The sequence below is a fragment of the Scyliorhinus torazame genome, chromosome X (assembly GCF_047496885.1).
Source record: "Scyliorhinus torazame isolate Kashiwa2021f chromosome X, sScyTor2.1, whole genome shotgun sequence".
In the NCBI taxonomy this organism is placed as follows: Eukaryota; Metazoa; Chordata; class Chondrichthyes; order Carcharhiniformes; family Scyliorhinidae; genus Scyliorhinus; species Scyliorhinus torazame.
Genome location: NC_092738.1, coordinates 35,365,686 through 35,393,684, shown reverse-complemented (window position 1 = coordinate 35,393,684; position 27,999 = coordinate 35,365,686). Strand labels below are relative to the sequence as shown.

The 27,999-nt window shown below is 48.0% G+C and overlaps 1 protein-coding gene across 3 annotated transcripts in view; it reads right to left on the bottom strand.

Moving 5' to 3' along the window:
• Positions 1–20,068: 20,068 nt before the first annotated feature.
• Positions 20,069–27,999, bottom strand: part of LOC140405513 (vitamin D3 receptor-like) — a 230,297-nt gene continuing 222,366 nt past the window's right edge. For all 3 annotated transcript variants that reach the window (XM_072494055.1, XM_072494052.1, XM_072494053.1), the window contains one exon: positions 20,069–21,602. In XM_072494055.1, coding sequence (XP_072350156.1) covers positions 21,340–21,602 — 263 coding nt within the window. In that variant the 3' untranslated portion in view covers positions 20,069–21,339. The remainder of the gene's footprint in view (positions 21,603–27,999) is intronic.

The window sequence follows — 27,999 nt, the reverse complement described above, 5'->3', positions numbered from 1 at the left end:
TGTTGAAATCCAGTGGGAGCCATGCTTGCCAGGTACCGCTTACCCTGCCCCCAGCTCAAATTGTATCAGTGACCATGGGGGGTATGCGGGTGGCCCTCTTGCCCGTGGGCCAATTGAGGCCCATAAGTGGCCAATGGGATACTCTATTAAGGGCCTCATTCCACTGCCACTGGGATTTAAACAGCTGTGGAAGAGGCCTATGCCAAGGGTCCAGCCTGCACTGGCTGGTGGCGGGCAAGGAGGGACCCCAGGGCCCACTACAAGGTGCAACTCCCCGCTCAACCCTCCCCAGGCGTTTCTAAGCTGAAAACCAACCCCCCCACCCGCCTGCAAGCCTGGCCTGGCAAGACCCCCAGACCTACTTCTGGACCCGGCTCCAACACAGCAGGACCTGGTCTTGACCGTGCTGCAGTACCAGCAGTGGCCACTCCTCCCTGTGACACTGCCAATACTGGAGAGCTATTGATTCTCTGAGGTGAAACTTCCTGTTGGTAAGGGGAGGAGGTCCCACCTCAAGTCATATAGGAGCCAGACAGCCGTTAAATGCCGACAGGGAGGCTGTTGGGAGCGTGGGCGGATTGTGGGGGGACACGGCACCCTGTTAAATCCAGCCTAGTGTTCCATTCAAGTTGAGGTAACTGCAGAGTCTTTCCAACCAGTTTCATGGTTAGTTCATCTGCAAATAAGTTAGATGCCAACTATTTGATGTGATTGTCAACTTGCTCAAACACATTTCAAAGTATATTTGAAATCAAGAAATGTATAAAATAGATCTGCAATGGCCAAGGAAATGCTGTTAATATACTATCGACCAGCTTGTGGATATTAAGACACAGATTTAAAAATATCAAATCAATTAAACTTTATATCAATTACAATAGATTATTTATATTTATATATAAAGTGCATTCGCAAAATATCTCAAGATAACACAAATAAAATCATATTTTGCAGCAATTTTATTTAAAATTTCTTTATATAATGTATTCGATACCCAACAGTCATCTTAGTTTTTATTAAACGTATTTGTTCTGACATACAGGGTGGAATTTGAGGTGAGTTTGGTGGTGGAGGGACATTTAGTCAGTGGGAGGGTGGTGGGTGGGGACCCTGCTGTCTCCATCAAGTCCGAGGTGGGAAGCCCTGCTGCTAATCGAGACCCTGAAGTGGGCAATGAATGCCCACTAAAGGGCCTCATCCTGCCAACTATGGTATTCACTCAGCGGTGGGTTGCCATGCAGGAAGCCTGAAAAGCAAACCCTGTTGCGGCTGTTTGTGGGTTTCCAGGGAGCCCCTCGGTCAAAGGCACTCAGTGCTTTCTCAAGAAATGCAACTTCAAAGACATTTTTGGGGGTGTGGAGTTGGTGGGGGGCAGGTGATCTACCAGATCCATAAGGATGGCTCCATCTGTGTCATCGCAATTTGTGGCAGGCAGAATGTTACAAGAAAAGGTCATTTGATCTCTCAAGTTCAGGTCGCCCTGAAAACCATGCACGCTCTGGACCTTCACCACTCTATTCAACGTAATCTCCTGTAGGAGCTGAACAGCTGCAAGGGAGGCATTCAGCAATTGAGTGAAGACTCCAGGATCGAACATGACAATGATACATCACTCATTTCACAGAATATCATCCTTTTGCAAAAAGCACCTTCCAACTGCCTCTCATTTCAAGGGTGACAGTTTTATTTTTGAACAACCATCCGCAATTTGTAAACAGACATGCATTTATCTGATTAGCGGGGAGACAGAGGCTTTGTGGTAATGTCATTCAACTTTAATCCAGGGGCCCAGGCTAATGATCTGGGGACATCGGATGCAGTCCCACCACAACAACTGGAGAATTTAAATTAAATTAATAAAATCTGGGGCGCGATTTAACAACCTCATCGTGTGCACCCTGGTGGCACCATGAGGTGGATGAACCTTGCGAGGGGCCTCTCACGAGATTCTCAATGTTTGAGACGTCTTGCAAGATTCATCCGAACCTTGTCACAATCTGAATGAGATCCAAATTTGCATATTTAAATGAGCCATATGGCTCATTTAAATATGCTTACGCCGGATTCTCTGGGCTCCCAGGAATTAACAGCCTCCCCAGCGAGGCCTGAACCAGGCAAATGTTTAGTGCTGGTCCACACAAATGTGGACCAAGCCTTAGGGCATCTGGGGGGTTTCCCCAGGTCATTGGAGACCCTGGGCTTTCACAGACAAGGCATGGCACCTCCCTGGCTCTCCCTCTGGCACACGGGCACCTTGGTACTGCCAGCCTGACACCTTGGCACTGTCCCCTGCCAAGGTGCCCGGATGACTGCCTGTGTGGCACTGCTAAGGATCTGGGCCTGAGGTGGCTATGCCCATGAAAGGGGGATGGGGTGGGTATGAAGTGTGGGGGGAGTTTAAGGGGTTATGAAGGGGCCTAATGGGCAGCATGGTGGCCCAGTGGTTAGCACTGCTGCCTCACGGCGCCGAGGTCCCAGGTTTGATCCCGGCTCTGGGACACTGTCCGTGTGGAGTTTGCACATTCTCCCCGTGTCTGTGTGGGTTTCGCCCCCACAACCCAAAGATGTGCAGGGTAGGTGGATTGGCCACGCTAAATTGCCCCTTAATTGGAAAAAACGAATTGGGCACTCTAAATTTATTTTAAAAAATGAAGGGGCCTAATAAAGGTGGGGGGGGGGTGTGAAGGGTGGGGTTACTGAAAGGCAGGGCCCCAAAATGCAGTGTGGGGAGGCCTGAAAAGGGAGGGGGCCCTCAGCGACCCCTTGTCGGAGTGTCCTCACTTAGGGGGGTGGGGGGGCTAATGTCCATGTGTGTGGGGGACCCTCAAGCTCAGTTAGAGATTGTGCCACCCTTTCAAAACGGCGCCTCGATCTCGGAGGAGCCGTCTCACTGGCGAGTGCAGCTCCCCACTGCTGAACAAAATTCTAAGTGTGGGCTAGACCGGGGAGAAACACCCCAAGGCCAATAAAAATGATTAAAGGCGCGATTGTACGGCCAAGCTGTGCCCGAAAAGCAGCTCACCGCGGCACAGAGTGGCTAATAGAAGCCAGGAGACCCCACTCCGGAGATCTACCTGGTTCCCAACGTCTCGCGGGGTCTAACGTGTTCTTGCGTGACGTTGCAATGGGCGGGATCACTTAGCAAATCTGAATATTAGAGCGAGACAGCTAGTCTCACTTTAATGTGCAGATTCCCGAGGTAGCTAAGACTTTGGGATCTGTCCTCTTCAACCTTGGAGGCCTTGGGTGAGTGCGGTTCAGGACTGGTGAGGGTCTCCTAGGGGATCGGAGGCCCCTAGATGCATGTTCTTTGGGAAGGGTGGTACCTTGGCACTGCCAAGGTGCCCAGGTGGCACTGGCAGAGGCCCTGCTGAACTGGCATTTTGTGCTTGGTGGTGATCCAGCTGGGGTGCCCGGGCTATGTGCGGCCTTGGCTGTGTATTTCCCGCTGAGGCCCCCTATCTAATGTGAGTACCGTTTTATAGTGTGTTTCTCAGTGCTGCGAGTGGCGAGAAACATGCGGTTAAACGTGCTCGCTATGGGTCTTTGTTCCCATTTAGTTAAATCTCGCCCTAAGTGTGGTTGAATAGTGGTGTGGATCACACCCAAAAGCCGGCACGAAACACCCCACCAAACGCGCGGCCGAGGCCGCACATAGCCCCATTTTGTACACTGGGAGCTCCGCTCACCGGAACTCCCCAGTGCAGCGAGAGATCAGGATGTCCCGATCTCCGAGGCCCCTGAAGCAATCCCTGACCTCACCCCGGCCAGAACACATTATGGGAGGGTCACCCCCCACCCTCCCCCCACCCCCAACGCCCACGCAAGCCACAACTGGCCCGATCCCCCTGCCAGCTGGTAATGCCACCTGGGCACCTTGGCAGTGCCAACCTTGCACCCAGGTGGTACCAGCAGTGCTAGGGCACCATTCTGCCCAAAGGGTATGCAGCTGGGGGCCTCCAATCCCCTGTGAGATCCCCATGAGTGCCGTTCCGTCTGATCCCTCTTTGTGCGGACCAAAAGCCCCGCGTACCTCGGGAATCTGCGCATTACCGTGAAACTGTCTCGCTCTAATATGCAGATTTTCCAAAAACTGCTGCCGCCCACAGGCGCAGCCTTGCTGTTCGATCACGCCCATAGGCATTTTTTTGGTTATGGGCAGCACAGTGGCGCAGTGGTTAGCTCTGCTGCCTCACGCCATCGAGGACCCGGTTCGATCCCAGCCCGGGTCACTGTCCGCGTGGAGTTTGCACATTCTCCCCGTGTCTGCGTGAGTTTCGCCCCCACAACCCAAAGATGTGCAGGTTAGGTGGATTGGCCACGCTAAATTGCCCCTTAATTGGAAAGAACAAGAATTGGGTACTCAAAATGTTTTCAAAAAGGACATTTGTTTGGTTGAATTGCGCCTCTGGAATTGAAAGCTGGTCTCAGTAATGGTGACCAGGAAACGATCATGTATTGTTGTAAAACCCCATCTTGGTTGACACGGGAAGTAAATCTGCTGTCCTTGGCCGGGATTCTCCGGTCTCCCAGCCGCGTGTTTCTCGGCCGCGTGCCGTTCGCTGGCGGCAGGATTCTATCTTCCCGCCGATTGTCAGTGGGATTTCCCATTGAAACCGCCCCACGCTGCCGGAAAATCCACGGGTGAGAGTCCACTGTCGGCGGGAAAGGTGAATCGCAGCGGCTGGAGAATTCCAGCCCTTACCCGGTCTGGCATACACGTGACTCCAGACCAACAGCAATGTGGTTGACTCTTAACTGCTCACTGAAATGGCCGAGCGAGACACTCAATTCAAGGGCAATTAGGGGATGGCCAACAAATGCTGGTCCAGACACTGACACACACATCCCAGGAAGAAATAAATATTAAAAGTTAAGTAATTTACTGGCATATTTTGTATCAAACAAAATGAATAAATGGTTTGTCCCTTCCAATGGCCTAAACTGGCTAGACTTCACATCTTCAACACTCGGCTGAATCTTCACTCTCTGTTCTCAAGTTGGAAGGTCTGTCTGTGAATTCTGCCAGCAAACCTGGAGCCGCAAAGTTCCTGTGGCTTTTGCATCATCAATATGTCCAGTCATCCTTGGAATCTCACTTGTTAAAGGAATCTTTTGGAAGAAGTATTAATAAAAATCAAGTCACTTGGATTATGTTCTGCTCTTATATCCTCTAGTAAAATTGTGGAACTGTTTGTGGGTAGAAGTTTACAACAAGGTTCCAGGATGAGAAACTTCAGCTATGAGGATATATTGGAGAGGTTGGGTTTGTTCTCCTTGGAGAGAAGAAGGTTAAGAGCAGATTTGATAGAGATGTTCAACATCCTGAGGGGGCTGGACGGAGTAGACGGGGGGGGACTGTGTTCATAAAAGGGTCAGGAACGAGGGAGCACAGATTTAAAGTGATTTGCAAAAGAAGCAAGTGTGATGTAAGAAAAACGTTTCCACACAGCAAGTGGTTGGGATCTGGAATGTGCTGCCTGGAAGTGTGGTGGACGCAGGTTCAATAGAGACATTCAAGAGAACATTAGATGATTATTTGAATAGAAACAATGTGCAGGTAACGGGGAAAATGCAGGGGAATGACACTAAGTCAGAATGCTTGTTTGGAGAGCTGGTGCAGACACGATGGGCAGAATGGTCTCCTGCGCTGTAACAATTCTGTGATTAGAATCATAGAATTTACAGTGCAGAAGGAGGCCATTCGGCCCATCGAGTCTGCCCCGGCCCTTGGAAAGAGCACCCCACTTAAGCCCACACCTCCACCCTATCCCCGTAACCCCACCTAACCTTTTTGGACACTAAGAGTAATTGATCATGGCCAATCCACCTAACCTGTACATCTTTGGACTGTGGGAGGAAACCGGAGCACCCGGAGGAAACCCACGCAGACACGGGGAGAACGTCCAAACTCCACACAGTGACCCAAGCTGGGAATTGAACCTGGGACCCTGGTGCTGTGGAGCAACAGTGCTAACCACTGTGCTACCGTGCCGCCTCTGTGAGGTCCCCCTGTGCTTTCAAGTTGCATCCATTCTCCAAACATTCAGGGGAGAAGAGAATTTATTTTCACGTGTAAATGCACCTGGGAAAGAAAAAGGCCTCCTTTATGCCGTGTTAAATAGTGTTAAAAAAGATATAGGCCAAAATTTATGACCCAGAAGTGTGTGAAACCGCACAGAAAGATACCGGGGCGCGTCCTGACATCATCACACACGTGCGCAATATTTCAGTGCGTGTGAGAGTTGGAAACGAGCCTCACGAACAGTCAAGCAGACAATTCAGCCCTTTAAGGGTCCCATTGGAAGCAATTTATTTGACCCGTCTGCTTTCCCAGTTGGCAGGCAGACCAATTGGTCAGGCGGCCTCTACGTTTTAGCTTCAACCTCGTCCAGGGCCGGATGAGCTGTCAGAAAAGAAAATTTAATGTAAAAAAGGTGTCTGGGAACTGAGGTTTGAATGTGCTCCCCAGACACTCTTTGGTGAGATTCTCTGCTCAGTCAGTCGCGTGTTTCTCAGCCACTCGCTCGTGGCGGGATTCTTTAGTCCAGCTGCTTGTCAATGCAATTTCCCATTGAAGCCACTCCATTGCGCTGGGAAACCCACGGTGGGGGGTGCGCTGCCAGTGGGAAAAGTGAATCCCAACGACTGGAGAATTCCAGCCAGTGCCTTTCAACTCACACGCTTTGTTTGGCCTTTAACAGGCACAAGTTAAGAGGAGTTTATTGCAGGCGTCAAACTTTCAAACAACCAATTTCAAATGCCTCACTGAAGATTCTATGGTCTAAACTAAGACAGCCTTGCGTTGGGTGTCAAAAGACTTCTAACTTTTATAAGAAAGAGTACACCTTGGAATCCTGACTCAATCATAATCCGGCATCACAAAGTGTTAGAAGCAAAATGTTAAAATCTTTCAGCGGTTCCAGGGCAATTAGGGCTGGGTAATAAACATTGGCCTAGCCTGCGACACCCACATGAATGGATAAAATAAAATGGATAATGATGAGAGGGATTACATTCCTGACAACACCCAGTGACTTGCGTGTGATGAAATAGTATTTGGTTGAGGTATTAGAGGGCCGGCTTGTGGTGGATGCCGTGAGGAAAACGACCAGGAGAAAAGAGAAACAGGAGTTGAGGTGGGGGGGGGGGGGGATTTCAAGAGAGAAATCAGCTGAGTATGTTACCCTAACCCTGGTGTATTTTACAGATTCCATCATCTGTTAGCACCATGGGTTTTAGCCTGAGAGTGGTTTTACGTTTTTGGAAAAAAAGGCAAATGGCTTAATCTTGCTTCTACACTTGAGTGCCAGGTGACTGGATAACAAAGTGTGATTGGCACTGGAGGGTTGCAGGTAAATATGTGCAGGAAAACAATTTCTTGTCAGTCAACAGTTACTCAGTAATATTGCACGGTGGCACAGTGGTTAGCACTGCTGCCTCACAACACCAGGGACCCGGGTTCAATTCCAGCCTTGGGTTACTGTGTGTGGAGTTTGCACGTTCTCCTCGTGTCTGCGTGGGTTTCCTCCGGCTGCTCCGGTTTCCTCCCACAGTCCAAAGATGTGGTTAGGTGGATTGGCCATGATCAATTGTCCCTTAGTGTCCAAAGATGTGCAGGTCAGGTGGATTGGCCATGCTAAATTGTCCCTTAGTGTCCAAAGATGTACAGGTTAGGTGGATTGGCCATGTTAAATTGTCCCTTATTGTCCAAAGATGTACAGGTTAGGTGGATTGGCCATGCTAAATTGTCCCTTAGTGTCCAAAGATGTACAGGTTAGGTGGATTGGCCATGTTAAATTGTCCCTTATTGTCCAAAGATGTACAGGTTAGGTGGATTGGCCATGCTAAATTGCCCTTAGTGTCCAAAGATGTGCAGGTTAGGTGGATTGGCCGTGATCAATTCTCCCTTAGTGTCCAAAGATGTACAAGTCAGGTGATGGGGTTATGTGGATAGGGGGAGTGGGCAAGGGTAGCGTGCACATTAGAAGGGTCGGTGCAGACCCGATGGGCCGAATGGCCTGCACTGTAGGGATTCTATGATTCTAACTTTCTTTAAATATACAATGACCCAGTGCCAATGATGACAAAACTATTGACACTCGTCCTCGAAACTGACAGTCCCGCCATATGCAGAATATGCTGGAACCCCACAAGTGGCTGTCAGTGGTGCAACGCTCAGAATCAGAGAATGTTACAGCACAGAAAGAAGCCCTTCGGCATGGGAGAGGTTCCCACAGACTGTTCCTGCATTGAAATCCTGAATTGATAAGAACTTCCACTTCTCCAGGCTCGCCTTAGAATCATAGAATTTACAGTGCAGAAGGAGGCCATTCAGCCCATCGAGTCTGCACCGGTTCTTCGAAAGAGCACCCCACTTAAAAGCCCTTGAAAAAGTTACACCTGGTTTAATGAGATGTCACTTGGTTTTTAACAGCGTGCTAACTTCAAATTTACTGCTAAACTGTTCCTGAAAAGCTAATTTCACAATTCTGGAGTGACAACGTTTTCCACAGTGAGAATAAACGCCCACATATTTTCCAGAACAAAAACCAACGTTTATTCTTTCAAAAATGTATCTTTATTTTAGCCTCTCTGTCTGAAAAGCTAAATTAAAAGTGAGGAACTTTAATGGTTTTAACTTCCTGCTTTGCTTCGTGTGACTACTTCAATTTGGTTCCACCTCCAAAATGGACACAGCTTTGGAGTACTTTATGGAGTTTGTATCTCTGCCGAGTTGGAAACACTCCTCTTTGGCCCAAGGAACCTCTAGCTCTGATGGTAATCCAGGCTGTCACATGGAGGTCACCTCCGTGAAGCTCGTTTTAAACCAGCCTCTCAACTCCGTTACCACCGCCTGGGGCTGGTAAAATTCAGTCCCTAATTTGTTAAATTCCTGATTTTAAATAAGTTAAAAGAAATGTTGAGGATATTCAGATGCAGTGAAATCTAACTGGAAAGACATTGCTGACTGGATTGGAGAAAACTATCTATAACTACGAAACTGTTGAATTTCTGCGCACAACCAAAAACTGTAACAAATAAATCTTTCTTCAGTAATGTGACAGGACAGAGAGGCTGGGAATTTATAAAGAATGGAAAACCAAAGAAAAAACTAAATTCAAAAAGCAGCTCAAATGTGGAGGGAGAGAATGGGGAGAATGTGTAATTATTTTAGTGAGTTCATTGCTGCAAATGGACAGAGTTAGTGACTGGCTTCAATGGAAAATCCCTTTGACAAGCGGCGGGAAGACAGAATCCCGCTGTCAGCGAAGGGTATGCTGTCGAGAGACACACGGCTGGGGAACCAGAGAATCCAGCCCATAATCTAGAGGTAGTGGCCGATACGTACTCACAGGAAAATAGTGGTTCGTGTCCATGTGGCCGGCAGCTGATGATGCTGGCAAAGGTTTTCATTCATAATAGTCAGACAGCTAATAAATACTGACCAGACTCTTAACTCTTCACTAAGAGAACTCATGCTGAACAATTCTGTAATCAGGAATACAGTACAGAGCAGCAGATCTTCAAATGAATCAGGAATTTGAGAAACTCGACAGGATTCCGTAGCAATCAGAATTCCAGCTGGTAGTCCCCAAGTAGGATTGCAGTTTTGAGAGAGAGAAGAAACACACGAGTGAGAGAACGAGTGGTTGTCGGAGATTAAGAGCAGGAGAATTGCTTCGATACAGCAGCTTTTCATATCCTCAAAGCTCTTCAAAGCCAAATGAATAGTTTTGAACTGTATTCACTGTTGCTTTTTAGGCAAACGCAGCTGTCACGTTCTGCAAACAGCAGCGGGATGAACAATCAGGTCATCCAGGGGCGATGCCAGTTCAGAGATAAATATGGGCAAGGACATGGCAAGTCCCTTGCCCTTCTTTAATAGTGCCACAAAATAGCTTGCATCCATCTGAACATAGAGCGGTTAAAGGGTCATTTCCAATATGTTGGGCAACTTTTGGTGGCCCGAGCTTGAAATAAACCAAATTGCACCTTATTGAAAAGCTGAGGAGATACTCAATGAGGAGCCAGCTGGTATAATTTACCGAACTAAAATCCACAGGAGGCGGATCTGTGCTTCTGTTTACATACTTGTATGGGTCAGGTGGATTTGTATGAAGGTTCGCCATCAATTCTATTACATCCCACACAAAATGGTTAAATTAAGGCACTCGTGACAAGATAGGTGGGAAGTGGACCCCCCCCCCCCCCCCCCCCCCCCTCCCCCCTCCCCCACACACACACATATTCTGGTATTGTCCTGAAATCTTCCTTTTTGGGGCCTGTGGGGTGTGCTACCTCCAAGACACATCTTTAGCCAGTAAATAATGAACCCACAGCATCTGTGAAGAGGATAATGAACCCAAGACATAACCTCTTTGACATTACAGGCTAACGTCAAAGGTGAAGCTTCACAGTTTACAGAGCATTTGATTAGCATTTCTGAGGGCAGAGACTTAGAATCATAGAAACATAGAATCCCTACAGTGTAGGAAGCCATTCGGCCCATCGAGTCTACACCGACCCTTCGAAAGAGCAACCTAACGTGTCTTTTCCGCCTCCGCCATGGTGGAGACCGTGGCGAAGGTGGAAGGTAAAGAGTGCCCCCACGGCACAGGTCCGCCCGCGGATCGGTGGGCCCCGATCGCGGGCCAGGCCACCATGGGGGCACCCCCCCGGGGCCAGGTCGCCCCGCGCCCCCCCCCAGGACCCCGGAGCCCTCCCGCGCCGCCTTGTTCCGCCGGTAAGGTAGGTGGCTTAATCTACACCGGTGGGACAGGCATTTTAGCAGCGGGACTTCGGCCCATTTGGGCCGGAGAACTGCGGGGGGGGGGGGGGGGGGGGGAGAGAAGGGGAGGCCCGCCAACTGGCGCGGCGCGATTCCCGCCCCCGCCGAATCTCCGGTGCCGGAGAATTTGGCAACCGGCGGGGGCGGGATTCACGCCAGCCCCCGGCGATTCTCCGACCCGGCGGGGGGTCGGAGAATCTCGCCCTCTATTTGGAAAAATCTAATCCTCTTCGGGGTCATAAAACTGCCAATCAGACATTCAGCCATTGAAACTCCACTTGAAAAATACATAATCATATTAAGTGGTCATAAAACTGTCAAGATGAACAAACAGCCATTGAAAAAAACATAATCCTCTGAGGTGTTCACAAAACTGTCAATCAAAACAAAGCTCTCAGTCCCCTAGACAGCTGCATCTACACAACCTGCTGAGCTGAATCCATGGAGCTCAGCAAAGCATTCATGAAAAGGTTCTACTGCCCATCTGCATCAACAAACCCCACAAAGCTGAAGCATTAAAGCATTTAAAGTAGTGGAACAGATGTCCATCTGTTGCACTGCTTCAAAGACTGGACAGGTATCTGACCTGTCAATCAGTGAAAACGAAAGCACAAGGTGCATGCAGTTGACACAGTAAAATCTGAATCTCAATATGGTTCAATGCAGAAGAGCACTTTATCCATTGGCTAATGTACTCTAATGCATCTGAAGATTTTTCTACTTTCACAATGCTGGTCAATTTCATGGTTATTTATCTTTTAGAAGATAAGCCCTACCATAATCAATGTGTTAAGAACCTATTCAACTTCTCAAACACCATTACATTATGACATGGGAAGTTGGCAACACCTCTGAAATTACCTATCAAAAGGTTACTGACTCCAGACTAGGGTTTCTCTGCGGTTCATGATTCCTCTTGAGATTCTGTGAACCACATTACCTACAAAAACAGGGCCAATTCCATGAAAATAGTGGGGGGTTCAAAAAGGCAAACCCCTGCAATGGAGCTGGAAAGGTTTGGAGTGCTGTGCATAGGCTCGGTACCTGCATCCTATCATGCTCTGCTAACTATAGCTGGCAGCGGGAATTTTGGAGCAGCCTCCCACCCCTCATTTTTTAAAAATCTGGCCCTTACTGTTTTAGCAGAATGCTCAGAGAAGGCACCTACATATTTCCACAAGACAAATGGGTTCCCTGAGAACATGAATTTGGAGCTGTTATGGCAGAGGGGGGGGGGGGGGGGGGGGGAAGAGACTTCCTTCTTGGACTCAACTTACTCCTGACGTTTGAAAGCATGAGGAAACTATGATGTGGAATGCTGGGCTCATATTCTTTTTTTAAGGGATGTGGCCTTCGCTGGCTGGGCCAGTATTTACTGCCCATTCCTAGTTGCCCTTGAGAATATGGCGGTGAGCTGCCTTCTTGAACTGCTACAGTCCATGTGGTGGAGGTACTAGTTCCAGGATTTTGACCCAGTGACAGTGAAGGAACAAGTCAGGGTGGTGAGTGACGTGGAGGGGAACTTCCAGGTGGTGGGGTTCCCAGGTATCTGCTGCTCTTGTCCTTCTAGATGGTAGTGGTCGTGGGTTTGGAAGGTGCTGCCGAAGGAGCCTTTGTGAGTTGCTGCAGTGCATCTTGTAGATGGTACACACGGCTGCCACTGTGCGTCGGTGGTGGAGGGAGTGAATGTTTGTGGATGGGGAGCCAATCGAGCGGGGCTGCTTTGTCCTGGATGGTGTTGAGCTTCTTGTGTGTTGTTGGAGCTGCGCCCATCCAGGCAAGTGGAGAGTATTCCATCACACTCCTGACTTGTGCCTTGTAGATGGTGGACAGGGGGGTCAGGAGGTGAGTGCCGTACCGTATGATTCCCAGCCTCTGACCTGCTCTTGTAACCACAGTATTTATACGGCTAGTCCAGTTAAGTTTGTGGTCAACGGGAACCCCCAGTGTGTGGATAATGGATGATTCAGTGATGGTAATGCCACTGAATGTCAAGGGGCGATGGTTTGCATAGAAACATAGTTGGAGCAGGAGAAGCCCATTTGGCCCTTCGAGTCTGCTCCACCTTTTACCACGATCATGGCTGATCATCTAACTCAATAGCCTAATCCTGCTTTCCCCCCATAGCCTTTGTTCCCCTTCGCCCCAAGTGCGATATCCAACTGTTTCTTGAAAACATCCAATGTTTTTGTCTCAACTACTTTCTGTGGTAGCGAATTCCACAGACTCACCACTCTCTGGGTGAAGAAATTTCTCTTCATCTCTGTCCTAAATGGTCTCCCCCGTATCCTCAGACTGTGACCCCTGGTTCTGGACACCCCCACCATCGGGAACATCCTTCCTGCATCTACCCTGTCTAGTCCTGTTAGAATTTTATAGGATTCTATGAAATCCCCTCTCACTCTTCTGAACTCCAGCGAATACAATCCTAACCGACTCAATCTCTCCTCAGACATCAGTCCCGCCATCCCAGGAATAAGCCTGGTAAACCTTCGCTGCACTCTCTCGAGAGCAAGAACATCCTTCCTCAGATGAGACCAAAACTGCCCACAATACTCCAGGTGTAGCCTCACCAAGGCTCCTGTACAATTGCAGAAAGACATCCCTGTTCCTGTACTCCAATCCTCTCACTATGAAGGCCAATACACCATTTGCCTTCTTTACCGCCTGCTGCACCTGTATGCTTGCCTTCAGCGACTGGTGCACAAGGACACCCAGCTCTCGTTGCACATTCCCCTATCTCAATCTATAGCCATTCAGATAATAATGGTAGATTCTCTCTTGTCGGAGATGGTCATTGCCTGGCACTTGTGTGGCGTGAATGTTGCTTGCCACGTGTCAGCCCAAGCCTGGATATTGTCTTGCAGCTGTGGACTTGACTTTATTTGGTCTTCACTTTTTTCCCCTGATTTTTGGTTAACAAGTTAATTTGAAAGGGAAATTTAAGCTGGAGCTCATTGGAATTTTGTGCCATGTTTAATTAAAACTCTCTCTGCGAAATAGTTTTTTCATTAAAATATGAAATAAGCTTTACAGAAGATAGACCAGTAACAAAAACCTTTCCTCCTCGAAATATAAAACTAATTTAGTGTGGGGATGTGCTCAGCATCTTCCATACCCTGCGGTATAGAGTGTATCCTAGTGCAATAGGTTGTGCAGAAAACATTTGCCTTTAACAAAACTGGGATTATGGCCGGAATTCTCTGGCCGTTCGCTGGTCCCGCCGGGAATGCACCCCTGCCTGCAGGTTTCCCAGCGGTGTGGGGTGGTTTCAATGGGAAATCCCCATGACAAGTGGCAAATGGCGGTAGCGGGGCAGACTCGCAACGGGGAATCCAACCCTATAGAGGGGTGGGTTTCCCCATTCTCTACTCTCATACAAAGCTCCAGGCCGGACATTGTGGCACAAACTCTTTAGAATCTGAAGCAGGACAAAATAACTCGCCAAGGAACACTACAACCTGTACGGATTGTGGGTACAAATGGTTAGGATCATTGTGCATCGAGGCTGCGTATCAAAGAAGACAATCTTCTTCATTGTCACTCCACACTTGGTCGACTAAACCAGTACTAAAAAGTAGCAAGGGGAAAGGCAGAGGAATCTCAAAAAGTCAAAGCACCAATTGTCGTGCTGAGCTGCCAAAGCACTGTTCTACACTGCAGCTAAACCTCGACAGCAATCTTTAGTGAGTTTCTGAGGATTGTCAGCATTGGGACCTTGTAAGATGACAGGAACAACTGAATCAATTTGTAACCTGTCCCGGATCTCTCTGCATAATGATAACAGTGTAAGACACACTCCATTCTTAGTTGGCTTGCCTGGCTCTTCACACAATAGAAACAACGTATATGAAACATTCCTAAATTGCTCGATGCAACAGACTGCAGAATTTAGGACTTTGTGGGCATCTATACGGCGGAAATGACATTCTCGGTCTGATTTATATGGCAGTGGATAAAAAGAGACCAGCGTTTCCACTTATATAACCTTGGGAGGTGGCTTTAGGTAAAAGTTCCAAGTGAGTCATCAAAATTGTGCTGAAAGAACAGGCTGGAGGTTTTTCAACCCTTAGGAAAGTGTTCTTGGCTAGATGTCGAGTTGGGTGGGCAATTAGGGGTCATGGTGACGAGAATGGAGGTGGGACGGAGAGAGCACGGTTCAGATTTAAACAGACCACAGAAGTCATGAATGTGGTTGCCATTTCAGAGCTTTACCTGCTGGTGGAAAGATGTCTCAGGGGATGCAGAAGCTTGGAATCCAGGGCAGGGTAGCCACGGATGGGGGGCTGGAGGAGGGAGGTCCCTTATTCGAGGGTGACAGGCGGAGGCCAATGAAACTGGGGAGGAAGTGAGCAGATCGGGGTTTGGAAGAGGTTGAATGACCTGATTGAATCGTGTAAGGTGAATGCAATCTCCCATTTGTCAGGACAGGTCCACGGGACTTTGCCCTGCAGCAGACACAGCAGTTGAGGAGCCTGCGAACACATGCTGCTCCTGAATATGGGAGGAGTGTGTTCTCCAAGTACCTCCTCACCCTTTAGATTCAGAGTGCTGCTGACGACCTTGTAGCACAGAAATAGTTGACATTGCCCATAGAGGGCAGCACTGCCTTATCTTGTTCTCTTTTATCATTGCAAGAGAAACAGGCACAGAATGCCAAGATGTCCTTCCTCATCATCACTGGGTTAAATGCAGCCACAACAGAGCTTACACCAAGCATCATCACACCGTACAATCACAGTCTCCACCAGCGCAGATATCCTCGGTGCAGTTAGATATGGTGGCACTGGGAGATAAGCACAGAACTCGTGTGCAGGAGGAGTTGGCAGAGGCAGAGGCATCTGTGGGCAGTCCTTGGAGCAGGATGGAGGGGTACGCAGTCCTGCTGAGCTGGATATAGTTCCAGGGCCTCAAGGAGTTACTGCAAAGGCGTCTCTAACTAGGTTAGCAGCAGGAGTTGTGGTCCCACAGGGTTCCCTGAGGCAGTGCGGGATCATGGGCTGAGAATGGCTCTGAGCACATGAGCTCACTCTCCAGAAGGTGGGCCACCTCATGCAGAGCTACATGCAGCAGCACTCGGAGTATATGCAGGAATTACGCACTGATAGCCACAGGATACATGCGGTCTTGACTAGTCAGTGGAGCTGATGTTTGGTGGGGATTCCAGTTGCACCCCAGCTGTTGCTCCCCTCCAGCTATCCAGAACACCAGGGGTGTTCTCACAAGCATCTCAAAGTGAGTTGCATACCATGCCATTCCTCCTTGGTCAGAGGGGCCGAGCTGAAACTAGCCAAAATCAGATGATTCCGGACGTTGATGGCATCCTGGGGAGATCCTCAATGTCTGGCCACTCCCTGTGCAGCAGGCGACACCTCTGTATCCTGGATCCTCTCATCCTCCTCTTCCACCTCCTGCCCCTCCTCTTCTTCCAACCGTCTTGTTCCAGGGATTCACCCGTTGCAAGTTGTACACCTCCCTGGAAGGTCATGTTATGGCAAATGCGGCAGACCACTACTGTGAGTGAGACCCTTGTAGGCGTGTAGTGCAGGGTGTTACCTGGTCACTCCAGGCACCGAACTGCATCTTAGTGATAAGCTGGGCACACGGTTGTGGTGACTCTGTCTCCGGGTCACATAAAGAGTTGAGTAACCGTCGTTGTGTCCTCTAGAATCCATCCACAGAGCTTGGGAGCGGGGGAGGTGGTAATGGAGGATGGAAGATCCAAGATAGCGAGCTCACACATGGAGGAAACTTGCTGTTGCAGACCATTACCATTAACAGAGTGAAAGCATTTCCTGCTGATGGATCTCACTGGCCGCTCACTGGTGTCTTGCTGACCACCTGGATGCATTTGATAATGTCCTGGGGGAATTCAGTAATGGAGGCAAAACTCTGTGAGGCTGTGCCTGGCCCAGCTTTTGCAAAGAAGACATCTGTCACCAGTGAGATGCAGTGGTGTGATGATGCTGTTGAGATGCCATCAAGATCTGAGCTGCTCCTTGGAAGGAGCCAGAATATTGCGGTGGCTTTAAAGGTTACTCACGAGGCATGGGGAACAGTGCTGCGAGGTGTGAGGTCTTTGATGACGAGGGCACAAATCTGCCTGGAGAGTTGCACTCCACTGTGGCACTGGGTCCTCGTCATTTCTCTGCCTTCAACAGTAGATTCTGTGCAGAGGGTATGATTTCTGTGTCCTTCCTGCCCCTTGACTGTCCCCTGCCCATCCTGCAGAGGATGTTGCTGCTCATCACTCCTCCTCCATATTGTGCATTGTCGGGATTCCATGCCTCTATAATCACTACAGGGCCAAAACATCCTGCCCGAGGAAGACCATTTGGTCCATCTTTATTCATCCATCCAGAGAGAGCTGAATGGCAATGATTTCAGGGTTTCCACGTCTGTACCACTCCTTCATGAAATCTATTCCCTACAATGAAAATGTTGATTTGAGTCCGAAATTCACCTTTTGCTGGTCTGAACTCATGTCCATTAGTCGGATTCTCACAGTTTAACTTAAAGTAAGAGACCATTTATGGTGCTATGCATCTGCCTTTTGTGGAATGATGCAATATCCTCATTCCTCAAAGGTCTGGCACTAAAAATCCAATGTATTGAAATATGTCAGTGTTGAAAGAGCAGAACAGGATAACTGGAATACCACATAGCAATCTGCAGATAAGTCATGTTTAAATCCTTACTCTAAAGTGTAAACTGAGATAAAACATAGTCCACAAAAAAGAGTTTATGCAGTGCATATGGTCTATCAGCTCTCTTTTCTAAAACAAAACAGGAAAATTGTGGAACCTTTTGGGAAGGGATGGGGAAGATGTACACGTTGTAGATTACAGTCAGCCCATCAGGAATAGCCTTATATACAAACAGGACATTAAAACACTACAATTAACTGCATAGCATTGCCCATCTTCAGCATAAACTTGCACTCAAGCAAGCCTTGTACAGGATACTGAGAACAAGCCTCTTCTACAACACCAGTGACAATATGACATATGTTTACACCCACAGAACTGGGCTCAAAAATAAAGCCACTGTATTTTTTGGAACTGGGGTGCAGTCACCAAAAGAACGCAATTGCATTTTTCAATAATAATTCACAAACCTCTGCAAAATATAGCTTCTATCTGCATAATAAGCTAAAACTGTACATTTACAAAATATAATTTTATCTTCCATATTTCCATTTGGTACATCTGTTTTTCTTATCCCAGAGTGTCCTTGTCTAAGGCTGGATAAAGAGGTAACCATACATTCTCAGTCAGCACTGGATGGCTCAGACAAGTCTCCTTGTCCACTTGTGTGCTGCAATCCCAATAAACGTAGTGTCCATTCTAACAGAGCAACCCAAACCATCAATTGCTGTGTAGTGACAAAGGAGCCAGTGCTCATGTCTGACAACGGAGGCAGATCCAGGAACCCTGTAAAAGACACGCATCCTGTCCAAATCTGGTATACTTTTGTATAAACGACATCCAGCTCCATGTGATATACATACCAGTATCTGCTTTTACCCAGCTTTGTATTATCGCTTCTTCAGGGTTCTTCACACAATACAAACATTTACACAAATCATAATCGTCTGCCTCAATAATCCTTGAAAAACCTTGCCCATCTTTCCATAAATGTCGCTTGCTCATTTAGTCAAGTAAATGCATTCTCTTGATGTCAAATGCGACTCAATTTTCTATTTAACTTAAGAATCCTTTTTTTCATCTATTGCATATATATAAGGCATTACTTCTATCACTTGTAATTCATTTCAAAAAGTAAGTTTAGGGCAAGTACAGAACACCCACATAAGCATCAGCCAGTTCGGGACATTAGGTGGGAAGGATTGTCTTTTGCAATCAGTAAGATTCTCCGGGGGAACCTGTTTCTAGGTGACACCATTGGCATCGAACAAGTATATTTTCAATCTGCCCAGGATTCAGCACAGTACTGGGGTATATGTGAACAAAACCACACTGGTCAAAGCAAATAGTTTCAAACATTTCTATTTCTTTAAAACCTGAAGGGAATGCAGAGTTCCTGAGTATGAAACAATGTTACTTGCTTCCAGAGAATAAGTGCATAAAATGGCTGCTGCTGCACAGGAATCCTGGCTGAATAACAGGATGGGGTTGACAGTGAATTACTCAGAAATAAATCAAAGTATTATAACTGGTGTACAGAGTGCATAGTGTGCAATATACAGACAATAAGATCACAATCTATTCTCCAGGTGAGGCTGATGTCACTGCAGCATTTCCAATACAAAGAGAGAATCACTTTAATACCACGAGTTTTCCAAATACAGTGAGGTGGTGCAACTGTATTTTTTCCCCCTTAGTCAACAATCTTCTGAAGGGTTAACTCCTGTGGGGATACAATTCCACAGCCACCCCATCCCGAAAGTGATCAATCTTCATGTAGGAGCTTATATTGTGTGTTAACGAGGAATTTACCCAAGCCAAATTGTGTCTTCACCAATAAACACATACGTTCTTCCAGCAGGAGTGTATGGTGTTCAGGAGCAGGCACTTATTGATTTTCCTCTCCTCAACCCAAAAGTGCCAAAGACCAAATGCAATATCCCCACATCCAAACTGGCTGAAGTCAGCAAACTGAGCACACACCAAGGATTGGACACAAAGCCTACCTTCTATGAATGAACCATCCCCTGGATAAATTCCTGAAACATCAGGGGGCTCTCATTTGTCATTTTCAAATAACAACCAGACAAACAAAAGGAAAGCTCAACACATCAGGCGTGACATCATCCAGATTTGACGATAGTTTCTATTATTAGTAATTGAAGAAATTCTAATTCCCGGCTTCTACAACACCTGGTTTTCCTTGACATCGGGCGGAATCATCCAGTTTGCCGGATGGGAAACTTAATTTGACGTGAGGCTTTCCGACGTCAGGATGAACTTTTGGAATTCTGTTCTCAGGACTAAAGTGGGTTAAAGGTTGGTTGAGCTTCCTGACGAATAATGTTGGGAAGCCCTGATATTTCAGCACCTCACGCATGTTCATTTAAAGGCCACATCGCCGGAATTAAATTCCCCTTCCAAATTAAATTCCCCGCCAGCGAGAAAGGAGAACCTTCACATTTACGACTGTATATAATTGGCGAGCACAGAGTGAGGTAGACTTCTTCCATGATTAACAGTAAGTTGCCGCTGCATTGTCCTCTTCGGAGAATCTGTGTATACGGCAGCCGATGCTTCAGACCGATCAGTGCAAGTTGTGTGGCGGATGACCGAGGGGGGGGGGGGGGGAATGGTAGCGGGGAGGGTGGAGCAGTGATGGGGCAAAGGTGGAAAGGACAGTGCAGGCTGCATGGGTCCCCATTAAATACGATGCCCCCTGAGATAATGGTGGGGCGACAACTTCCGCCAGCCAGTGACAATTGGCAAGCTCCTCACGGAGGCAGATCGAATGAGCAGCCCAGTGCAGAATTGCACATGGTCCGCCTGCCAACTCCCAGTGGAAAACACTCCAACTTCACCGAACTTGCACTTCAGAATTGAAGATTCCGCCCTTAATGTGAATGGTGCTGGTGAGAGCTCCAAATGCAACTGACATCACTGTGCACTTCTATAACCTGAATTGATTTCAAAAAATAAGCTCAAGAAATAAATTGTGCTTACATATATTTTTTGAAAAGACCATTGAAAACTGTCCCTTCTGCCCAAGGGAATGTCCAAGCACTAAGGAGTGATGGTGACTGCAACTTCCTGATTACACTTATCAATCAAATGTGAATTTAGTCATCAGTAGGTGCAGGTCGTTATTACGGCCATTACACCAGTTCCCCGTTCATCACCTGTAGTGATCAATATGTCCTGGACATTTGCAGTGAATACTTCTTGGAGCAGCAGGAAGCTGGAGAAAGGCGTCCAAAGCTGCTATTGTAGTAGTTTAGCACCTGCCATTAGGGATGGACATTGTTGGCTGTATGCCACTGACAGCATTTGATCATTGTCCTTGCTGACTGTGCTTTTGGATGATCTAAAATGTTTCATAAATATTAAGAAAGTTACTGTAAAAACAATTCTTGCAACTTCAAAGTGGACAGACAGCAAAGCTAAGAATGATAATTTCCCCTTGCAACGATTGCATTTGTGCCTGTAACACGGGGATTTTCAGACAAAGCTCGGTGACGTCACCTATTTTGCGGGTCTAATTAAATATCAGATGTATGTTGTTTATATTCATCCATTATTTGTTAGCTACTTAAAAGATCGTCCATCACCTCCCTCTTTCCACGTTACAGGTACAAATCAGTGAAAGAGAAAATGACCACTTTTACTTTCCATCGTTGCCTCAACTTTGTGCAACGTGTGTACAAGTGGGAACCCTTTTAGGAAAACTGCAATTACCACCTCACTCCTCTCGTTAAATCAGTGGTCCAATTATTCAGAATTGCTCCATTAGCATCACATTCTATAGTTAGCAACGTAATTTTTCAAAGGAAATGCTGCGTGTGCATCATCAAGCCTTCTACCCTGTGTGAACCGGACAGATTTGAAACAAAAGAAAGTGTTTCACTGATCGACATCATTGCCAAATACCTCAAGCACAAGTGGTGTGAGCTGTGTGATATGTTCAGGATTAAAGGACAGAGACTGGAACTGTTTGGAATGTTCCTCGCTCAGGCTCCGCAGGTCTGTCAACTTCTGGATCATCTTCGGATACAACAAGCGATTCCCTGGAGGAGGATGTTTCGCTCGGATGTATGACTGCAAAGTCTCGGACAGCCCATCTTGAATACGCTCCACTTGAGCACGGTCCAGCACACCGGGACGATCTGAAAATGCATGCAGAAACAAAAGATAATGAAAACAGATCTCACGGTGACATTAACAGCCCAAAGCACAGAGAAACCTACAGTGATAACCATGGTTCAGAAGGTTGCCAGTTCAAGCACGACTTATAGACCATGAGACATAGGAGCAGAATTAGGCCACCCGGCCCATCGAGTCTGCTCCGCCATTCAATCATGGCTGATATTTTCTCATCCCCATTCTCCTGCCTTCTCCCCATAACCCCTGATCCCCTTATTAATCAAGAACCTATCTATTTCTGTCTAAAGTGTTATGGGCCAGGGTTTAGAGAGCCCCAAAATGTATCATGGAGTTCACCTGACCCACAACTTTTACTAGATTGTGGTATGGGGAGCACACGGCCCACTCTACAGGTGTGGTACAGCAGAAATGGAAAAGTATTTTTTTAAAGCAAAACAATGTTTATTCTATGAATTCAAGTTCACCTTTTTAAAACATACAGTGAACATCTTAGCAACCATCAATTCAAATACAACCCCCAAAGACTACACCACTCTAAGTAATCCTTAAACTTTCCTTTTAACATCCATTAGACAAAAATCCTTTTTACAGAAGCACATCAGGTTTAAATTCTCTACTGAGAGCAGTTATCACTCTGAATTCACCAAATGATTTAGAGATAGTCTTTAGCTGGCAGAGAGAACATTACACCTTCTTTGGCTGGCTGCAGCTCCAACACTAAAACTAAACTAAAAAACACAGACACACCCAAGCTTTTCCTCAAAGCGAAACTAAAAAGCAGAGCCAGAGCTCAGCTCCACCCACACTCTGACATCACTGCAGCCACTTGAGCAGACAAACATTTCTTAAAAGTGACATTCCCATGACAAAAGACACTCAGTGAATTGGCCTCCACAGCCTTCTGCGGCAAAGAGTTCCACAGATTCACCACCCTCTGGCTGAAGAAATTCCTCCTCATCTCAGTTTTAAAGGATCGTCCCTTCAGTCTGAAGCTGTGGCCACGGGTTACAGCACATAATCAAGTCTGTCACTGCAGCCCCATATCAAGGAAGGTGCTATCTTTTGGATGGGACATTAAACCGAGTCCCCATCTGCTTTCTCAGCTGGATGCAGAAAATGCCACTGAATTATTCAAAGAATAGTTGAATTCTCCTGAAGTCCTTGCCACCATATATCAACATTAAAAAAAAAAGTCTTTATAGACAAACATGAATTAGGGACAGCGGTAGGCCATTTTCTGATCACTTATCCCATTGCTGTTTGCAGAAACCTGGGCCGGGATTCTCGGTTGCCAGACACCGATAGCGTAATCAGCGATTGGGCAACGGAGAATCGACTCTGACGCCCAAATCGGGGCCGGCCTGGTTTGATGCCGGTCAGCCATGCCCTGCCGCCTCGGAAATGGCATAATCGCGTCGCGCGCTGTTGCAACATCATTGGCGCGTCATTGGCAGCCCTCCCGCGCTGCCCCCGATGGGCCAGGTTCCCGACGGCACGGGACACGTGTGGTCTCAGCGGTCGGGAACCCGTTGTGGTGGCTGCGGACCATGTCCAACGCTGCCACACTTGGCTGGGATCCATGCCGCTGGCTGGGGGGGGGGGCTTTCGCGAGGGCTGGGCGGACGGCCTGTGGGGTCGCGGATCGGGTCTGCGCACGGCCGGAGCCATGTTGTACGGTGCAACTGCTGCAGGTCGTCAGCTGTGTGCATGTGCGGCCAGGGACCCGGCCATTCTCCGGTCGTTTTCGGCGCGGGAGATGGGAGTTTCACCCGGCGCCGCTGCTAGCCCCTCACCGGTCACGGAAGCGGTGAGGGGTCGGCACTGATTTTTTGGTCGTAAACCTCCTGCAAATTCTCCGTTCGAGTCGGCACTTGGCTGCTGAAATGGAAAATTCAGCCCTTGTTGTGCACAAATTGACCGTTGAATTTTCTACATGACAACAATGTCCACCCTTTAAGTGTATTTCATTGGGTGTGAAGCATCCTGGGACATCCTGAGGTTGTGAGGGCGGCACGGTGGCACAGTGGTTAGCACTGCTGCTTCACAGCTCCAGAGTCCTGGGTTCGATTCCCGGCTTGGGCCACTGTCTGTATGGACTCTGCACGTTCTCCCCGTGTCTGCGTGGGTTTCCTCCGGGTGCTCCGGTTTCCTCCCACAAGTCCCGAAAGATGTGCTGTTGGGTGAATTGGACATTCTGAATTCTCCCTCTGTACCCGAACAGGCGCCGGAGTGTGGCGACTAGGGGCTTTTCACAGTAACTTCAATGCAGTGTTAATGTAAGCCTACTTGTGACAATAAAGATTACTTACTTACTTCTTTTTCTTTCTTCTCCCACTTGCAAACAGCTCTGCTTGAGAAATTATGGTTGGTCAAAAGATTGATCAAATAACTGAAAAAACTGAAAGGTACCAGAAAGCTAAAAGCAGGAGATGGGTTTGGAGGAAGGCTGCTGTTGATGGTCATCATCTGAGAATAGCAACCCTATTGTCCCAACATGTCCAGGGATCTCATGCCATTCCATTCTCGGAGGAACTGCCATGTTAAAAATATGGGTCTAAATTCACACGCTGGTTTGGTTTAAGGTGTGAATTAGATTTCAGACAGGGTGCCTGAACCAGCCTGTTGTAGACAATGAATGATAATTTGATATTACCATGACCATTCACACTAATTGCTGCCACGTCAACTATATTCATTTGAACTCAGCAAGTTATGCTGAATTGTGCTCTCAGGGGATACTCAGCTTGGCGATAAACTGACTCTGGAGTCAGGAAGATATTGGTACAGAGTGACAGTATTAGATCCCCTCTGTCGAGTGAGGTCAAAGGGGTACAATACTGGGAATAAATCGGGCAATGGATCTTCATCTGATTCGGAAGTCTCTCGAGCCTCAGAAAGGGAGAAAATAGCGGAGGTCTCTGTGGCGTTGTTGCCCCCTCGGAGGATGACCGAGAAGCTGGTGAAATTCTTGTGGGGGGAGTTCAAGAAACAGCGACAAGAGGTTGCTGATGATATGGTGAAGGCGATTGCAGGGCCCGTGGCACATATCCGTGTGACCTTGGACAGGTTGGATCAGCGGGTGGAGGTACAGGGGTCAACGATTTAGAAGGTGGAAGAGGCGCTCTATGATCACAGCGATTGGATTGTCTCGTTGGAGGCAGAGAAGGCGTTGTTGGCAGGGGAGCGAAAAATGTTAAAGGCCAAAGTCGATGACCTGGAGAACCGGGGCGGGGTACTCGGTAGTAATATTGGACCACGCCCCACATTTTGCTGATCTGTTGTTTGAGTCAGGCCGCTCTGTGATCCCCGTGGCGGTTGTGCACGGCGTTGTTTGTGGAGAAGGTTTTTCGTGAGCGGATATCCTTTGCTATTAGGGAGTATGTGCCGTTGAATATGAGTGGGGAGGTCTCGCCCTCCACTCTCTGGGAAGCATTGAAGGCAGTTATTTAGGGGGGAGATCATTTCATATCAAGTCATATCGGGACAAATCTGGGAGGGTGGAGCGGTGGAGGAGGTGGACACCAATATTCGAGTACCCCAACCCTGGAGCTTTTGCCAGAGAGGGGGAAGTTACAGATGGAAGGGCGGCACAGTGGTGCAGTAGTTAGCACTGCTGCCTCACGGCGCCGAGGTCCCAGGTTCGATCCCGGCTCTGGGTCACTGTCCGTGTGGAGTTTGCGCATTCTCCCCGTGTCTGTGTGGGTCTCACCCCTACAACCCAAAGACGTGCAGGGTAGGTGGATTGGCCACGCTAAATTGCCCCTTAATTGGAAAAAATGAATTGGGCACTCTAAATTTAAAAAAAGAAGTTACAGGTGGATTTTTTGATTTGTTGTCAATGGGGAAGGCGGTGAGGCAGCTTTGCCACATGATGTTTTATGAGTTTGGGGAGAAGGCCAGCCGCTTGTTAGTTCACCAGCTGAGGCGGCAGGCTGCCTCCCGGGAAATAGTTCAGATCAGAGGCTTGGATGAGGGGTCGGTTTCTACCCCAAGGAAGGTCGAGAGGTGTTTGAGATGTTTTACTATCAGTCTGAGCCTCCAGAGGAGGAAGCAACAATGGTACAATATTTAGATGAGTTGGTCTTTCCGGAGGTGGAGCGGGATAGAAGGCAGGCGTTGGAGGTGCCGATTGGGCAGCAGGAGGTCTTGAGCTGTATTGTCTAATGCAGGCAGGTAAGGCACCGGGTCCGGATGGATTCCCTATCGAGTTTTATAAACAGTTTGCTGGGCTGCGGGTTCCGCTTATATTGGAGATGTTTAACCATTCTTTGTCTCAGGGGGTACTGCTAGCCATCAGGCGAAGGCATCGATCTCTTTGATCGTGAAAAAGGACAAGGATCCAACGGAGTGTGGGTCAAACCAACCTATATCTCGGTTAAATGTTGATGCAAAACTGTTGGCTAAGGTGCTGGCAACTCGCTTGGAGCCTCGTCTGCCAGTGGGTGGTTTCGGAGGAGCCGACGGGGTTTATTAAGGGACGGCAACTGTCAGCCAATATTAGGAAGCTCTTGAATGTGGTGTTGTCACCCTCCTCAGAGGCTGAGGCAAAGGTGATTATCTCGATGGACGCGGAGAAGGCGTCTGATCGGGTTGAGTGAGGTACCTTTTTGAGGTTGTGGAGTGATTTGTTTTTGGGTGGAGGACCCCTGGCTTGGTTAGTGGACTTGGTGGATTTTCTGCATCTGGAGAAGATAACGTTCATTCCGAGGGTATCGGTGGAGGGGTTTTACTCAAGGTGGCCGTTGCTTACTACCCTTTTTAAGGAGATGATTACTGTTAACTGTTAGGCAGGATTGGGGGGGGGGGGGGGGAGCGGGGCAGTTTGTATGATTTTCTTGAGGGTGGGGGTGATGCAGGGGGTTGGGAGCAGTTGGTCTTATTCCGGGTTGGGTTCGGTTGGAGGGAGTGGTGTTGGGATGTTTCATTTTCATAATAATGTAAAATTTGTCTGAATGGTTTGAATATTTTCCATGTTATATTTGAACATTTTTGAATAAAAGATATTAAAAAGAGGGACTGAATGGACTAGGCCTATGTTGCCTAGAATTTAAAAGAATGAGAGGTGATTTAATTCAAGCCTCTAAAATTCTTCAGAGAGTTACAGGATAAATGCTGCTTAAACATTCCCCCTGGCTGAATAAAGGATCGGCCATTTAGGATTGAGACGAGGAAAGATTTCTTCACTGAAAGGATAGGCATCTTTGAAATTCTCTGGCCCAGAAAGCTATGGGTGCACAGCCAGTGAGTATATTTAATTCAGAGATCAATAGAATTTTGGATGCTAAGTGGGATTAAGTGATATGGGATAATGTGGGAAGGGGGAGTTAAGGTAGAAGATCAGCCACGATCGTACCGAATGTAAGATCGAAGGTTACTCTGGCACCTATTCCTGTTCTAATGTTCTAACAAGAGGACTGGAAAATCTAGGTGCAGTCAGGCAGTAACAAACTGCAGGAAGAATGGAATACAGTGGAGAAGTTAGGAAATTAGTTTTAGTCAAGCAAGACAACTGATTGAAGTTAGAGGCGTGGTATGTTCATTCTTTTTTATTACTTGAAGATAGGGCCTTGATGGAAGCAAGTATTCAAAGAGGCTGATGCAATCTCAGTTTAATATTTTAACCAATCATAAAATAGCACCTCTGGCAATGGGGCATGTAATGCGCCAGAATTTCAGCCAAGATTATGGGCTCAAGTCTACAATCAGCGGCAAGGCCCGAAGGAGCAGAGAAGACAGTTTACTGCTGTGCTTGATCATTCTATGTGTAGGTCACTGGATAATCACTGCAGCTGGAATCCCGGCTGATGTTAATCCCCACGCGTATGAGCTCAGAAAATTCAGTAAAGACTATTAGGATCCAACTGTTTAGGCTGAAATTAAATCAAACAAACTGATGGGCAAAGTAAAAAGCCCCCCCCCCCTTAATGGGATACTGTTGTTTGGGGGGTGGCGGGGTGGGGGCACGCTGTTGGGCCTTCAACTGCATCCCACCAACAAGATGCAAATGAGGTTCACGCCGGCCTCTGGCTGGTTTTCCGACCGTGATGGCGGAAACCAGCGGAAGATCCCGCTGTAAACTCACACAGGCGTGAAACTAATTCCTGGGCCTCCCCCCATATCCCCCCCCCCCCCCCCCATATCCCCCCCCCCCCCCCATATCCCCTCCCCCCCCCCCCCCCCATATCCCCCCCCCCCCATATCCCCCCCCCCCCCCCCCATATCCCCCCCCCCCCCCCCCCCATATCCCCCCCCCCCCCAATATCCCCCCCCCCCCCCCCCCAATATCCCCCCCCCCCCCCCCCCCCCCAAGCGGGGCCTTTGGAGGATTCTGCCCATGGAGTTTAACTGACTATATGCCAGATTGCAGCAATACACTTGGAAATTCCGAGATCAGTACTT